This window comes from Ricinus communis, chromosome 3 (assembly GCF_019578655.1).
Source record: "Ricinus communis isolate WT05 ecotype wild-type chromosome 3, ASM1957865v1, whole genome shotgun sequence".
Taxonomy (NCBI): domain Eukaryota; kingdom Viridiplantae; phylum Streptophyta; class Magnoliopsida; order Malpighiales; family Euphorbiaceae; genus Ricinus; species Ricinus communis.
This window is the reverse complement of record NC_063258.1, coordinates 23,666,589-23,681,857: the sequence shown is the minus strand read 5'-3', so window position 1 is coordinate 23,681,857 and position 15,269 is coordinate 23,666,589. Positions and strand designations below refer to the sequence as shown.

At 33.3% G+C, this 15,269-nt stretch overlaps 3 protein-coding genes across 7 annotated transcripts; 1 reads left to right on the top strand and 2 right to left on the bottom strand.

Moving 5' to 3' along the window:
- Positions 1–360: 360 nt before the first annotated feature.
- Positions 361–7,176, bottom strand: LOC8270715 (uncharacterized protein Cbei_0202). 5 transcript variants are annotated; one of them, XR_003080815.2, is made up of 14 exons: positions 6,757–7,176; positions 6,611–6,673; positions 5,735–6,184; positions 4,791–4,862; positions 4,124–4,249; positions 3,771–3,983; positions 3,088–3,135; positions 2,786–2,947; positions 2,223–2,384; positions 1,839–1,932; positions 1,643–1,761; positions 1,509–1,553; positions 1,024–1,373; positions 361–937 (listed from the first exon to the last, which is right to left on the bottom strand). XR_003080815.2 is itself a non-coding variant. In XM_002533186.4 (13 exons), the coding sequence occupies exons 1-13, from the start codon at positions 7,141–7,143 to the stop codon at positions 1,143–1,145; spliced, it is 2,172 nt and encodes a 723-aa protein (XP_002533232.1). In that variant the 5' UTR covers positions 7,144–7,176; the 3' UTR covers positions 361–1,142. The 5 variants fall into 5 exon arrangements, 2 of the variants coding, with proteins under 2 accessions (XP_002533232.1, XP_048228014.1); XR_001536248.3 differs by having other exon boundaries at positions 361–873; XR_007215149.1 differs by having other exon boundaries at positions 361–857.
- A 1,646-nt stretch (positions 7,177–8,822) lies between these two features.
- On the top strand, positions 8,823–10,459 carry LOC8270716 (cyclin-dependent kinase C-1-like). Its single transcript, XM_048372142.1, has one exon. It carries the CDS (start codon positions 8,823–8,825, stop codon positions 9,966–9,968), a length of 1,146 nt encoding a protein of 381 aa, XP_048228099.1. The 3' UTR covers positions 9,969–10,459.
- A 1,032-nt stretch (positions 10,460–11,491) lies between these two features.
- On the bottom strand, positions 11,492–14,249 carry LOC8270717. Its single transcript, XM_002533188.4, has 5 exons — positions 14,090–14,249; positions 13,942–13,999; positions 13,281–13,466; positions 13,074–13,113; positions 11,492–11,975 (listed from the first exon to the last, which is right to left on the bottom strand). The coding sequence occupies exons 2-5, from the start codon at positions 13,954–13,956 to the stop codon at positions 11,893–11,895; spliced, it is 324 nt and encodes a 107-aa protein (XP_002533234.1). The 5' UTR covers positions 13,957–13,999; positions 14,090–14,249; the 3' UTR covers positions 11,492–11,892.
- Positions 14,250–15,269: the final 1,020 nt, after the last annotated feature.

Here is a 15,269-nt window from a genome sequence, read left to right as displayed (position 1 = left end):
AAATCTACAAAAATAATAAATTTTTTTATAAGCAAAATATATATTATTATATGATTTATAATACTATCTTATGTTATTTTAACAATCCTTCGCTCTAGTTGGGAACCTATAATTATAGGTAATCAAATTTTTTAATTATAAATTATAAATTAATTATTTAACCGAATTTTATTAGTTGTTTAAAACCAGTTACTATAATTGATTAGTTTAGGCTTTTTGTTTTTACCTTATGCCTTAAAAAAAAAAAAAAAAAAACACTTGGATCATTGTCATGCAGCCCGGGAAGAGTCATCCACTAGGCTTTTTCTGTGGCCTGAAGATGGTGCAAGTGCAACACTGTTCACTAAGAGGCCATCCGGCTTGACATGAATCACTAAGAAGGCTATGCTGCCATTTACAGAAGCAAGCCTATTTCTATTTTTACTTCAGTGTCTTCTGAGAGAAAAACTATTCGGTCTGTTTTCAGTCCAACCAGAATAGACCTACTGTACAGAAAGAAAAATGTTAGATTGCTAGACACCCTTCTGAAACAAACCTTTCAAGGAACAGAATATCCAGGTGATAAAATTAATTTATTTTAGACAAGATTTAATGGTCTTCAAGTAAGGTCCAAATCTGCCACTACTTCCTGAATTACAAGAGCTTCACCTTGAAGTCAACTGGACTGTTGTTCTGAATCTGAGTTGAATAAACAACCTTCTGAACAACTTCTATCTGTTATATAGTGGTTATTCCTAAGACCCACTTGAGGGATGATGGCAGAAACAAGTTCACCAATTCCAATGACTAGTAAAACAGAGAGCGGCATCTTTGAGCTGGCAGACATCGAAAAGCTGCCCTCAAGCTTCTATATGCCTCTGGTAAATACAAAATCTGCATTGCGTTAAACAGCCATGCAGTTGCCCTTCCACGGTCAGCAGTTAGCAATAAGTATCAACTTGCCCATAGGAAAATGATATTAGATATCAACCATCAGTATGGACATGTTGAATTTTCTAGCAAGCATAGGTGTTGTATACTGACCATGTTTTGCAGTATGGACAAGAATTTCAAGCTCATGTCATTTGGTCCTCATCACTTAGGTTCAGAAATTGTGCAGTCAAGCTATGTATCCACGCATGACAGTAATTAACCAAACTGTTTTAGTACTTCACAGATCCAACACCCTGAGCCTTCCCCAAAACCAACTCCATGTTCTGGATGAGATCGAAGTTCTTTGCCACAGCAAATCCTGCCTGCATGCCATCAACTGCTGCACTCACAATGCCGCCAGCGTAACCTGCTCCTTCACCAATTGGATAGAGCCCTCTCAAGGACATACTCTCATAAGTGTCACTGTTCCGAGGAATTTGAACAGGAGAGCTGGTTCTAGTCTAGAAGCAGGAATGAAAAATCAAAAGCAAAGTTCTAAGAGTAATTAATAAAAGAAACTGCAATTACAATGGTTAATAGATTAACACGAGTGCAGCAAATGCTGCAGAAAGAAGTAGGGGAAAAGTTAGAGATACCTCTACCCCATGAAGAAGGGCCTTCTCGGACAAAAATCCTGGTAACTGAAAATATTCAAAGAAAACAAGTTTATTTAGTAAGAATGAGGAAATCTTCCACAATTGAAGAAGAATTAAGAAAGAGAAACTGAGACCTCTTTCTCAAACATCAGGATTGAACGCTGCAGAGCATCTGTAATGTGAACAGGAAACAATTCATGGAGATTGGCTGCTGTTACTCCCAACCGATAGCTCGATGGTGGCAAAGATGTAACTAGAAAAACAAGGCAAGTCAAGCTAGCTGAAAATTCTTTTGGTTAATCACTTACGGAGAGGAAACAATAATTCTACCTGATAACTTGTTTTCCAGAAAATCAGTAACTGTCTGTGCAGGCACCACAAAATCTCCACCTCCCATTACAGCTGCTCTCTGCTCAAATTCCTTCTAAACAATGAGAAAAGCTGAAGTAAGCGACAGAATTAATGTGGTCATTTGATATGTCATCTATGGAATAATGATATCTTCAAAAAGAATAATGGAATAAGTCAGATCTCAAAAAGAAAAACAGAAAAAAAGAAACCTTTTTCAGCAGTTCAAACGAAATATCATTATTGCAAAAGTGGAAAAAGGTCTCTACAATTTTTATGGACGTAAAGTTGGGTGAAAAATAAATTAAATACAAAATTAAAAATGAATAATGGGCACCAAGGTAGAGCACCACAAGGAAAGCCTACCTGGAATTCAATCCCTGCAAGAGGCCCATGCAAATTTAATGCCTCAAAATCCTGTGCCGAGACAGTGACAACAAGTGCAGCATTTGCCCACTTAGAAGCACGGCGAGAAAATGACATACCGTTGATGCAGAGTTCCAATGGATTTGTGCTAGTAAGAACAACCTGTGGCCACAAATTTAAGCTTCCTCAACATATACGTTCTGGCAGAAATATCAGGTAAGATCACCTGATTCAACTACCACAATTATATGAAATGGGATCCATACAACCATTGTACAAGGCAATTGTACGATAGCAGTTCCAGACAGCATTACAAAGTACCCCATGACAATCTCGACACTGATAAGCCCAAATAATAGTAACAACAATCAAACTAAAAACTCAACTCAACATGAAATTAAAATTCTTTTAGCTAAATCAGATTAGCTTTGAATAGTAGGATAAAAAAAATTGTATTTGCTGTGACAAGATCTTGAATCAATATCATTCAAAGTATTCATTCAACCAATAATAACACCTAGAAAATGTACAGTATGCAGAAAAAGCCACAAGAACAAGCATACCTGTCCCCCAGGACACATGCAGAACGAATAGCAACTACGACTTTCAGGCCCTGAGTTCAAAGACATGTCCATATGTTCTCCACCAACATAACTAGCAATCTTGTAATCTGCTACAGGCACTTTACCCCGCCCCCTACAAACCTCAGAGGCTAAACCAGAATACTGCAGAAAGAGAAGCATGTCACTGCACTCAATCTTACAAGAGAATTTAAAACATAATAATAACAATAAAATAAAATTAATTTTATGAGCAGAATATATCTTTGACCAAAGCAAAGAAAGAGTAGAAATGCAAATTCAACCTGTATGCTGTTTATTAGTTCTTGGGGGTGTTCAATGCGCAAACCAACCTGTTTAACCAATCAAGTTAAAAGAAGATGATAAAAAAGTGTAAAGAAAAAAATGGAAGCATGAGGATAGCCAAATCTAAGCATTATTTTAGAACTGAACATCGATCATCACATTATAAACTAGACAACTACAACACATGATGGATACCAACAACAAAGCCAAAAAGATCATTCAGTGAAAATTTATAATACAATAACAATAACAAATCACCAGCTCCCACTTCCCAAGTTCCAAGACAATCATCAAAGCAGCCACTACTTGCATAACAATTACATTAGAAATTCCATAATAAATTCCATCTTGTTCACCAACAAACCCTGCCTTCCGATTTGTCCTTTTCCTATTTGTGTTAGCTATTACTCGACTATTAAAATAAACCTAAACTGACACTTCTTCTCTTCAACTGAAGTTGCAACAGCTAACAGCACTACATCTTGTAGAAATTGCAAAACCTAAGGAAATGCAATTTTTCCTTACCTGCAGATTTAGAAACTTTTCTTGTGTGGATTTAAACTAAGCAAATTTATGTGTTCTGTTGAAATCCATGCGAACAGGTATTAACATGCATGTCTCCGGTTACAATGCAGCTTTCCTATAGAAGACATGATGGTAAGAGAAAATATTCCATACTCACAGCGAAATCTTTTGGGACGATGTGAATATTATGAGAAAGAAGCATTTGATAAATGTCACGTGCAGAATGCCCCACTGCCAGAACTACTGCATCAAAACCCAACATCAGGACATCATGCTGCAATCTGTCTTTTGAATCAGAAACTTTAATCCCCACAACATGCCCATTCTCTATCATTAAATCATCTAGTCTTGTGCCAAACTTAATTGAAACCTAATCATGTTAGGAAAACAAAAGTCAGAAGCAAAATGAGACACCAGTAAAATGAAGTTCAAATGGGTGACAAAGCAAATTGTAATGAAGAAGCACAATCAATAACTAGTTGCCGAAAGGAGAATTTGATTGCAACTTACACCCAACCTTTCTAGATGTCGCCTAAAGTTTTGAAGCAATGGAATTAACTTATCTGTTCCCAGATGAGGCTTTCCATTAATCAAAATATTTTCTGGGGCTCCAAAGTGAACTAAAGTTTTCATAACCTGAGAAAAAAGAAGCATAGAAAATTTAATACGATAACTTAAATACAACTCACTTATTCTTACAGTAGGATTTCCTTATAATAGAGAAACTAATACTTGAAATGATAAATGAGCTTCAGATATGAGGAAAAACTTAACATTTGCGTTAAATGCAAAAATTTCATGACTGGCTAACTAGGATGAAGCCTCTCCTTTCGAAATCCATATACAGTGCCAATAAAATTAGTTCATGTGAGACCTAACTTAATGGAAAATGATTTGAAACTGGGAAGCTATAAGGTATCATACCCTAGGGATAACAAAAAACAATGAAGCAAAAGTGATCAGAACACCAGAGAAACATTTCCAGAAAGGCCACCTATTTGTTCATTTACTCGTCTCAATGAAATTATAAATAAGCTCTACTAAGGATTACTGCTAATCAGAAAAAGGAGAATGTAGCAAAAAAGCTAGCACGAGGAGGAAAGTTGGGACATATATTAATGGAAAACCAAAACAGAAAAGAAGAGAGAATCCAACAGTTAGGGGGAATAGTCCTCACAGCCATAACACTGTTGCTGTTCCTTCCAATTCTAGTTACTAGCTTTCCATCACTCCAAGTACCTGCACCGCCCTGCAATGCATAAGTCCTTAATAAAACTTGGCAGTGAACGAAATAAGGAAAACAAACCAAAATTAGATAAATAATTGCAAATTAATATATTAAAATTTAAGACCAAAAATCAGTAAATTGTCTAATATCTTTCTCTTATTATATCATACCTAGGAGTATGCTAAAGAGCACATACTAAGGAGCATCCAAAAGTATATAAAACCTATTAATTGACTGTTGTAAAGGTCCCCAGATCCAAATTATACAAAAAAATGTGAAAATAGAGGAACAGGTGAATGGTGTTAAAGGTAGTATCTCAACTTGTAGGTTGATATGATAGCCTCATTTGCCACTGTGGACTAGGGCCAGGAACCAAAGCTTATATTAAAACGTGATTCAGGAATAGGGCAATATCATTCTTCCTAATTACTGGGCTTTCAGTGAACCCAGTGGCATGTGTCATTATTCAACCACCCCATGGACATTGGAGTGGAACAAGGCCTTTTAACAAGTCATCTTGCAGGTAGATGTCTACTGTACAGAATATACTCTTTATGAGAAGCTGGGGACAAGATTGTGCTGCATTTTAAATTCTAAAATAAATAGGCTACACAAAGTTTTGAATAAAAATTAAGATTCAACTATTATACTCAAGATTCTTGCTAGTTCATCGATGCAAGAAATCAAACATCAAGACAAAGAAAAACTATATTCAAGCAAAAAGAAAAAGAACAAAATTTTTTATGGAAATAAGCTCTAGTGAAAGTGATATACTTTAAATAAATCAGCTAATGGTTCAGAAGACAGTTTATATCAAGAAAAGAAAAGTCAGAATTCACATGTGATATATTAAAGGAATCTTCAATAAAATACTAAATGAATCAAGATATAACCTCCCCAAAGCAAAAATTGCTTTCCAGTTCTAAGATCCGCCGAACCATTAAAGCGCCAATGTCGCGCCCTCTTTGTTCAACTGGTTGACCTCTTTCTATTAAGGTAACATCTGCACCCAATTCTGCAAGAACAAGAGAAGCAAACAACCCAGATGGACCACTCCCTACAACAGCAATCTTTGGCTTTCTGATTGCTCGGTACCTGTGCATGTCCGCAGAGTCAGAGGAAACACTATGTCGACATTCCCTTGGTGGCTTTTGATCCTCGACCTTTTCACAAGCATTTATTATACTGCGCAAATCACCTGAAACTCTTTCTTGGGGTGTATATTCTACAAATCCAACTTTAGGTTTTAAATCAGAAACGAATTCCCGAGTACGAGGCTCTAGATTAATAAGTTTACTAGCATCCATATCCACGGTATAAACAAATTTGGGTTCCTTCAATATCTGAAAAAGAAAACATATGTCAAACAAAATCATTAGGTCAGAGAATCCAAATATAAAAAATGATGCTTATTTTTTCCCTAGCAGCAGCTAATTATTGCAAAAATTCACATTACACCAATAAAATAAGAAATAAATCCATATTGCATTTCCAATTCTTGCCAGCTAAAGTTTATTCCCCAACTAATTAGCTAATAAGGCCTTGTTTGGGACAAGAGTCCAATTGAACTGAATTCTTGAAAGATAATGTCATTTTGGCATGAGTTCATTCTTTAAAACGTTTCATATATAGGTTTTCCAAACATAAGAATTAACTTATATTTTTAGACTTTCCAAACACACTTAAAATAAAGAGAATCCAAATTTATCAACTATATTTAAAAGTATAAATAGATAAGTAAACTGTTATTATCTCCAATCAAAACTAACCTTCCTGGCATCAAAAGATTTCCTAACCACGGTAAATGCTTCTGCTGGAAGCATAGAAGCAACCTGTAAATAAATATAATTGAAAACAGTGACAATCAATTCTTTCATTTCTTTTACTCAAAATATCTTTAAGAAAAACCGATTACCGGGAATTCAATAGCTTTAGCAATTGCTTGAAGCAGCCCATCAGAGATACCAAGAAAGTCTTTACCAGGGTCGTTTTGCACCGAAACAGAGAGCTTAGAGAGCCGCCACATACCTTCAAACTTGTTCTTGACATCGACAAGTCTTTCTTTATGCTTTAATTTAAGCTTCTTCTTCTCTGATGGGTACCTCTGCTTCCCGGTTCTCTTTGCGGCGCAGAGGACTTGGAGTGTTCGAGGAGAGGGATAGTGGAAACTTGTAGTTGAATAGGGGAAATTGGGATTATTGTTTAGAGGGGTTAGAGAGAAAGGAAGGTGCTTGCAATGGAGAAGAGACATTGTTTCAGTGAGTGAGGTAGTGAGTGTTGGAGGGATAAGGAATATTTCCATAGAGATAAACTGTTTGTTCTCAAATAATTAAAACAAGTTACTTTTCTCTTTTTCTTTTTGAAATCCTTGGCTATTTATCAAAAAAATATTTTAGTATTTTATATTTAAATATAAAAAAAAAACAATATAACTTATAATTTTATAATTTATTATTTAAAGGGAGACACCTAAGAAATGTTTTCTTTTTTGTTTAAATTATTATATATTATTATTATTATTATTATTATTTTAGAAATAGCATTTGCTGATTTTGATGTTACTATTAGCGCCCAACCGTACAAAAGATTTAGATATTTGCGATGCGCTATAATTGTATGATATTAAATAAAAAAAAATTATATTTATATATTTAAACTAAATAAACTTATTATTATTGATTTAATAGAAGATTGAATAATAAGATTTTTCTTTGAACTTAATATCTAATTTTATTGGTAAAATGATAGAAATTAGAAATATAATATATAAATATTTTATTTTATTATACAAATAAGATTGATAAAGTAAAACAATACTATAATAAAATAAAATATAGTATAATATATATATTTTTAAAATAATATATATAAATATTACTATATAAAAATATTTTCTTAAAATGAGATTTAAAAATTTATAATTTAACTGGTCCAAATTAGCACCATAATTTTTATTATTATATAGAGTATCACTATAAAAGTTTTACTCTATATAATAATATAGTTTTAAGATTTAATTGTTTTATATATATTTTTAATTTTTGACATATAAATTTTTTATTTTAATATGTATATTCATTTTTAATACGTAGGATTAAATTTATTTATAATTATTTTATTAATTTATTAGTTATTAAATTATATTTCAAATTAAATAATAACTATAATCATAAGAAATAGTATGTTAATTATATTTTAATATTATATTAACTAATAAATAATTTTTAATTAAATAATAATATTAATTTTATCATAAAAATATATATTAATTAAATTTTAATATTATATTAAATAATAAATTAATTTTTTAGTTAAATAATAATTATAAGTATAGAAAATAATAAATTAAATTATATTTTTAATATTATATTAATAATAAATTAATTTTAATTATATAATAAATTTGTAATCCTAAAAAGATAATAATATTAATTATATTGATGGTATTAATTTATATGATACTAAAATTAATTAATAGATATTTTTAAAATAATTTATATATTGTTATATTTATAAAATTTTAAAATTTTAAAAAAATAAAAAATATTTAAAAATAGTTAGTTTATTATATATATATATACTTTATTCTTTGTCATTATATTTAATTATATAAAATTAATAGATATACGTGAATGTAAAGAAGAGATTTTTACAAATCTCGCCTTTTTTAATAAAAAAAATCTTTAAAAGCAATTTTAAACTAAAGTGTTTGTATTGTTTCACCGAAGAAGATTGGAGAAGGAATTGAAAAGAGGTACAGAATTTGTTTCCAACTTCCCATTCCCATATCTTTCTCCCAATTAAGTTGTTAATTACTTAATTTGCATTACTTCTCCATCTATCATTTACAATACAGGATATGATGGTTTTTAATTGTAACCCAAATCCAACCACAATTACAACACTAAAATTACTCAAAAACTATTTATTTATACCTGCATTATATAATATGCGTGTGTTCATAAATTGGAAGGAGCAGACATGGTAATAGCAGCCCTAGGCCAACTCAACATCCAAGAGCCCCCGCAGCAATGGTGGTGCCGCGGCATAGACTCCTACCGAAGACTAGACATACTCGGGGAAGGAAGCTATGGCCAAGTATTCAAGGCAAGAGAAATCGGAACAGGAAAAACAGTAGCAGTCAAGAAGCTGCTAATAACAGACCATGAAGAAAAAGAAGGTTTTCCTATAACAGCCATTAGAGAAATCAAGATTCTGACCAATCTTCACCATGATAACGTTCTGGGGCTCAAGGAAATCGTAACAGATTATAAGAACTACAAGGGCAACACCTACTTGGTTTTCGAGTACATGGAGCACGATCTTGCAAGCCTTTCTCATCGCTATAATAATAACTTGAAATTTGCTACTCAATTTACTGCAACCCAGATCAAGTGCTACATGAGGCAGCTGCTTTCAGGGCTCAGTTATTGCCATGCAAATAATGTGATTCACAGAGACATCAAGTGTGCTAATGTCTTGATTAATCATGAGGGCGATTTGAAGATAGCAGACTTTGGACTAGCTCGCTGGTTCGTTTTCAAGAATTGTGACCGCGACCACCTCAGTCCACGTCTCACTAATAAAGTTGTCACGTTGTGGTATAGACCGCCAGAGTTACTGCTCGGAGCGACAAGCTACGATACTGGTGTGGATATGTGGTCTGTTGGCTGTGTTTTTGCTGAGCTCTTGATAGGACGTGCAGTACTATGTGGAACAAGCGAGGCTGATCAGTTGAAGAAAATAATCGAGCTCTGTGGAGCTCCTGATCAGGATGATTGGCCTGGTGCTTCCGAGCTTCCTCTGTATGACAAATTCAGGCCGAATGGCCCTGCGAGGAGGCGGATTAGGGACGTCTTCAGGGGTGCTGATAGATATGCTATAGGTTTGTTAGAGAGAATGCTGATGTTTGATCCGTCAAAGAGAATATCTGCTAGGGATGCACTTAATGCGAAGTATTTTTGGACTGACCCTTTGCCTTGCAACCCCAGGATGTTGCCTAAATATGAACCATCACTTGAGTACAATAATATCAAGCACAAAAAGCAGCAGCAGCAGCAGAGGAAGCAGCCAAGAGACGGTAATGGCACCAAAATCAGCATAGTGGCCTCCGCATGGGCCCGATAATTGGACCAACTATGGGAAGGCTATTCACCGATTTGATGGGTGAACATAGAAACCAGAAAGCAAAGTCATGGTTGTGGAGATATTAGTTTGGGTTCTACTTGTATCATGGACGAATGAATAATTGTGTGGTTTTATTTATATTAATTAGTAATCAACTAAAAAACTTTTATAATCTACAAATTAGTTATAAGAACTATTTCTTTTTTGTTTTTTGTTTTTTGTTGTTCAGTACAATGTGATGAACATCATTAATTTTTGCAATTTAAATATCCTTGTTCTTTTTCCTCTTATTGATGCAAAACATTCCTAGTTAGTTAATGCGATATTTTATTTGTTTCTTTGTCATCAATGCGATACTTTCTTACTTTTGCAAGCTCAAATCAAGGTTCAGAGGTATACACTTTCGATTTTGCAATTGGCTATTATGGTGATTGTTCCCCTTGATCTTTGTACGGCTGTAGGCCGTGGTTATTCTGGGCAGTAAGCCCATGTTTTAGAGCTCAACATAGGTGTAGAAGACTTCAAAATGTTCTATTTTTCCATAGAAAAAAATTTATTCAAGAAATACTCGAAAAAATGTTGATCACCCTGTTATTCCAATAGGGAGAAGAACCTATGATTAGCTTGTCGGGAAATTTCCAAACAAATAATTTTAATAAAATCTTAAGCCCTTTCTCTTTGATAATAATAAGATAAGCCAATGAAGTTGTTCCAACTTATTGATTAGGGCTAATCTTGATGGAGGACATAGCTTACGATCATCGGTTTTGATCATGCCACTAGGCATTTCATTAAGACATTGCACAATCAGCCACACTGGGACTGATACACGGCCTGAACTCCTACGGAAAACAGCAGTGGCGTGTAATAGTGACCGCATCACAAAAGAGTTTGATATCTCGGACTTGTAATCTTCCTAATCAATTATTTTTTAAATCTCTACACATGCAATTCCCTCAACACAAGAAGATATTTTTGTATTTTTTTTTTACATAATCCTTGATACTTTTTTGACTTTCTAAATCAATAGCTTCCCACCAGTCAAGAATTAGAACCTCATAATCACTAGCCAATATGCTTTTCTCTCATGTCTTTCTTCGTTCATGATTCAATATTGTGGTTTCCTAGGCAACTCAAGAACAACCAAAAAACAAACAAGGGTGCCTTAAATTTGAAAAGGAATTAGAAAAATATAATTTTAGAAAAAAAATTTACACAATAAAAATAATATTTTTTTTGTTGATTTTAGAATATTTTTGAAAATATCCCTCTGTTTGATTGATAAGTCCATGTTGTATCTCTTTTGTACTTTTTTTTTGGCCTTAGAGCCCCTCTTACTGCTAGTTCTCATTTCTATTTCACCAAAAAGAAAAAAAAAAAAAAACAATCGCCATCCACTTGGTATATAAGATTTGTTGGTAAGTAGCATCAAACTGGCGTGCTTTTAACTCAGAACCATCAATAAGATAATCACAAGCACAACACAGCCACATGACACACCCATCCAGAGCAACAAACTGAAGTATAGTTGATGATAGCTTCAAGTATTAAGTAGTTATTGCCTGTATTCACATCATTCTCGGACCCAATTCATGGCTCTCTTTGATATTATGTTCAAGAGAGAACCATCAGATAATATGAAAGCTAGTCATATAACATGCTCATCAACCATGTAACTCACTATGCATCCTAGTGTAAGCACCTCAAATTTCCCATATCGTTTTTTTTTTCTTTTGACGAAAAGGTAGTAGCTTGGCCTACTGGGCTTGATAATTTCAGCTTACAAGAGAAACTCTACTAGATATTATAACTGAACATGTTTTTGTGATAGCAAAAAATCCAATAGTTCACACCTCATATGACTATAGCATGTGTATATAGCTGTACCTAAAACTATCATGCTGCAGCTAAGCATTTTCATGGCTCACCAATTGCCCCCATCTGCATCACGATTCTGGTAGAAATCATTTGGCCGGACAATATTGATATCCTCGAACTCATTATCATCTGGAATTGAAACCGAATGTCATTAGTGGGGACACAAAAAATATTCAACCACTTTAGTTTTCAGATTTCTATTTAATAAAAAGCTTTAACCCATTCATACCAAAGAAGGTTCAAGATATATCAATCAAATGGGCACCTTGATTCTGAATCACACAAAAAGGTCAGAACGGAAAGAGCATGCATTTTAATCAGGTTTGCCTTTTCATAATCTTCTACTGAAGCAAATAATAAATGCAACTAAATCAGAACCATTCACTGTCACAAAGACAAATTTGGAACAACTTCTTACCACAGCATCTCCTATTGCACTCAGAAAAGAACTGCTTATTCATATGTGAAAATTAAGAAATACTGGCTATTATTATCATACAGATAAGAATTACTACTTTTACTAGAGAGGAACTAGTGTAAGTGGAACAAGATAAAGGCTCAATCGTAAAGAGGTCTAATATATCATTGACATGCTGAATCATTAAAAAAGCAAACTGAAAAGTAAAACAATAAAAACCAAAAATTGTTCGAGCGCAAGAGGGGGTGGAGAATGGGAGAGAGCATTGCAGTTCGTGGAAACCAATTACAAAATCCTAAAACGTTATCCCAAACAAAATACATATCAACAAATCATGCAAAAACATTCAGGAAGACTCTCGTTTCTAATTCTAAGAAATTCAATGGATTCAAGTTCCTAACAGGCTACCAGTTACAAAAAGATAAAGTGCAAATGAGATGAGGCAGACAAAAAAAGTTAAACTGCTGGTTTGACCAAAATTCATAGCATCACCAGATTAATATAAAAAGAACAGAAAAAGAACACACATTGTTAAAATTCATGAAGCAGTCTGTATAAACAGCTTCTACAATACCAAAGAATAATGTAAATTATTCTTAACATTTATATCTTATCTAAACCTTAAGACATGCTCAGAACAGCTCATGGGGGTATTACTAATACCAACTCATGCTCCTTTATTTCTCAGTCATATCAATTGACTCATAAAACGCATTAGAAAATCGTGGCACACATAAAAGCCAACTACAATGTTAGGAACATGCATGAAACAAACATATATACTGAAAGGCAAGGATAAGGGAGCCAACCTTTTCTCAAGGTTAATGCAACAACAGCATCATTTTCAACCTGAAAAGAAATGGTAAATTCATTGGAAATGTGAAAAGGAGTTTAAAGAATTTCTCAAATGCAACTAGAATAGGCATTTTTCCAATAATGCATATATACAGATGAATATTTTCGTTTTTTTTTCTTTCTAACCAATACAAAATAAATGTGATTACTAGCAATTGTACATTATGGTCTGCCAATGACTTCGAATCCTCCAACACTTCCCCATTCGGCATTAAGGTCAGTCGCTGATCACTAACTGGCTTGTCAATCAGGACATGCAATTTCTGCTTAACATCCAGAATTTTCTCAGCTGGACCGCATTGGATAAAGTAAGTTGTCTTGTTACGCTTAACCCGGATATACATAGCCTATACAAAAAGTACTATATTAATCACTCCGAGAGTAGAAAGACCAAAAGAAAAAAGAAAGAACAGAAAAATTTAATGGGTGGCTTCAAAATAAAAGGATAACATACATAACAAGTTTTCTAATTCAGTTAATTTAACCTTCAGCAAGCATTGGATATCGACCAAACATTGGTAGAGAAGTTAGACAGGAAGTAACAGCAAACAAATAGAGTTCAGAATTGAGCTCAACAGTAGGCACAGTATGTGATAAACAGCCCAATGTTCAAATAGTCCAACATGCCATATAAAAACACAAATTTTGATCTAGAATTTGCATATCATTATGCTCATAAGCTCATCAACCTGGTTTACTTTGTGGCTAATCACAAATCAACACCAAAATCTAAAATTAATAATACAATAACAAAAAAGAAAGAAGAAAATTGAAAATGCATTAAGAACATCGAAATGAAAAGAAACAGTCAAAGGGTATTACAGGTTCAGTCGCCATCTTTTAGTGAGAAAATGAAAGGGAGAGAATGGCTGAGGTGGTCCTGCAAAAATTGAGGAACTGCCATCAAGAAATTGCCGCAAATCTAAAGTATTAACTGTTTCAGAACAAAGAATCGCAATTCAAAACGTACCCAGTTCAGCCCACAGATTGAAAATCAACTTTTACTTGCTTACGATCTCCCTCTCTCTGCTTTAATTTGCCGTCTTGACTCGCACCAGCAATGAGCAGCACGCAGAAATAAGCGTTTTATGTAATTACTATGACATCCCTACAATTTACCGTAATTTGATGCTTTTCCAGAATTAGCATTCTAATCCTTTTATTTAGTTAATAAGAAAATAAGCAAATTATTATTTTCCTCCTATGTTTTAAAAATAATTATATTTTCATCCTTTTGAAATAAAGAACTGAATGAAAATCACACTTCATTTTTTATTTTTAATACATGTTATTCTTTTTGTCAAATTATATATACTAGTTTAAGCGGTGATGTGCAATATATAATTAAATAAAAATAAAAATATTATTTTCTCAATAAAAATTATAAAAAGAGATGAATTTTATGGTGGCTTACGGCCTCATATTCTATTTCACTCCTCAACGGGATTCTTTTTACCATTTCCTCATATTACTATTTCGCTACCGGTAACCATAAGTATTTAGCTTTGCAAGATGGTTCTTGCTAATTTACATAGAATTCTATGTACCCTATACTACTAGGATAAGAGCGTAAGCTAGTGATGCTTTCAATTACTGGACTCTCGCTATTTAGGTATAGCACTCCACCGCTTCGCCTAGCAACATGACACTTGTATTACTCTTTCACAACCCTGTTTTCACAATTTAGGATGCTCCATTTCGCTCGTCGCTACTGCGACACTTTTGCTTTCTTTTTCTCTGGTTATTAAGATGTTTTGGTGCGCTAGATCGTCTTTTGCCTGCTTACTTATTTAGTAGCAGTTTTAAAAGTTAACATATTCAGAAATTTTTAGATTTACGCGTATTTTCAACTCTCCAAAATATTTTGTTGATTATTAATTAATTTTAAAATATTTAAGTCATTTCAAAAACTTTTTATCTCCTTATATATATATATATATATATATATATATATATATATATATGTGTGTGTGTCTAATAATTTTTATTCTAGATAATATTTTAGTCCTTAACCTTTATTAAAATGACAATTATTTAGTCCTTATAAAGTTGATAAATTGGGACTACAATTTTGTTTTATTGTGAGGAATTACAATTTGAGTTTGATTTCAAAGTAATGATTAAATTAAGAACTAGAATGCATACATTTT

What these genes read in the sequence shown, in the direction of transcription:
- LOC8270715 (XM_002533186.4), bottom strand. Translation starts at nt 7,143, where the DNA reads ATGGAAATATTCCTTATCCCTCCAACACTCACTACCTCACTCACTGAA. An exon ending in TTGCAGGGATTGAATTCCAG is followed by an intron (nt 1,933 to 2,222) that starts GTAGGCTTTCCT and finishes CTCATTGTTTAG; the next exon opens with AAGGAATTTGAGCAGAGAGC. An exon ending in TCCTGATGTTTGAGAAAGAG is followed by an intron (nt 1,554 to 1,642) that starts GTCTCAGTTTCT and finishes GAATATTTTCAG; the next exon opens with TTACCAGGATTTTTGTCCGA.
- LOC8270716 (XM_048372142.1), top strand. Translation starts at nt 8,823, where the DNA reads ATGGTAATAGCAGCCCTAGGCCAACTCAACATCCAAGAGCCCCCGCAG.
- LOC8270717 (XM_002533188.4), bottom strand. An exon ending in AGTCATTGGCAGACCATAAT is followed by an intron (nt 13,114 to 13,280) that starts GTACAATTGCTA and finishes ATTTCTTTTCAG; the next exon opens with GTTGAAAATGATGCTGTTGT. An exon ending in TGCATTAACCTTGAGAAAAG is followed by an intron (nt 11,976 to 13,073) that starts GTTGGCTCCCTT and finishes TTTCAATTCCAG; the next exon opens with ATGATAATGAGTTCGAGGAT.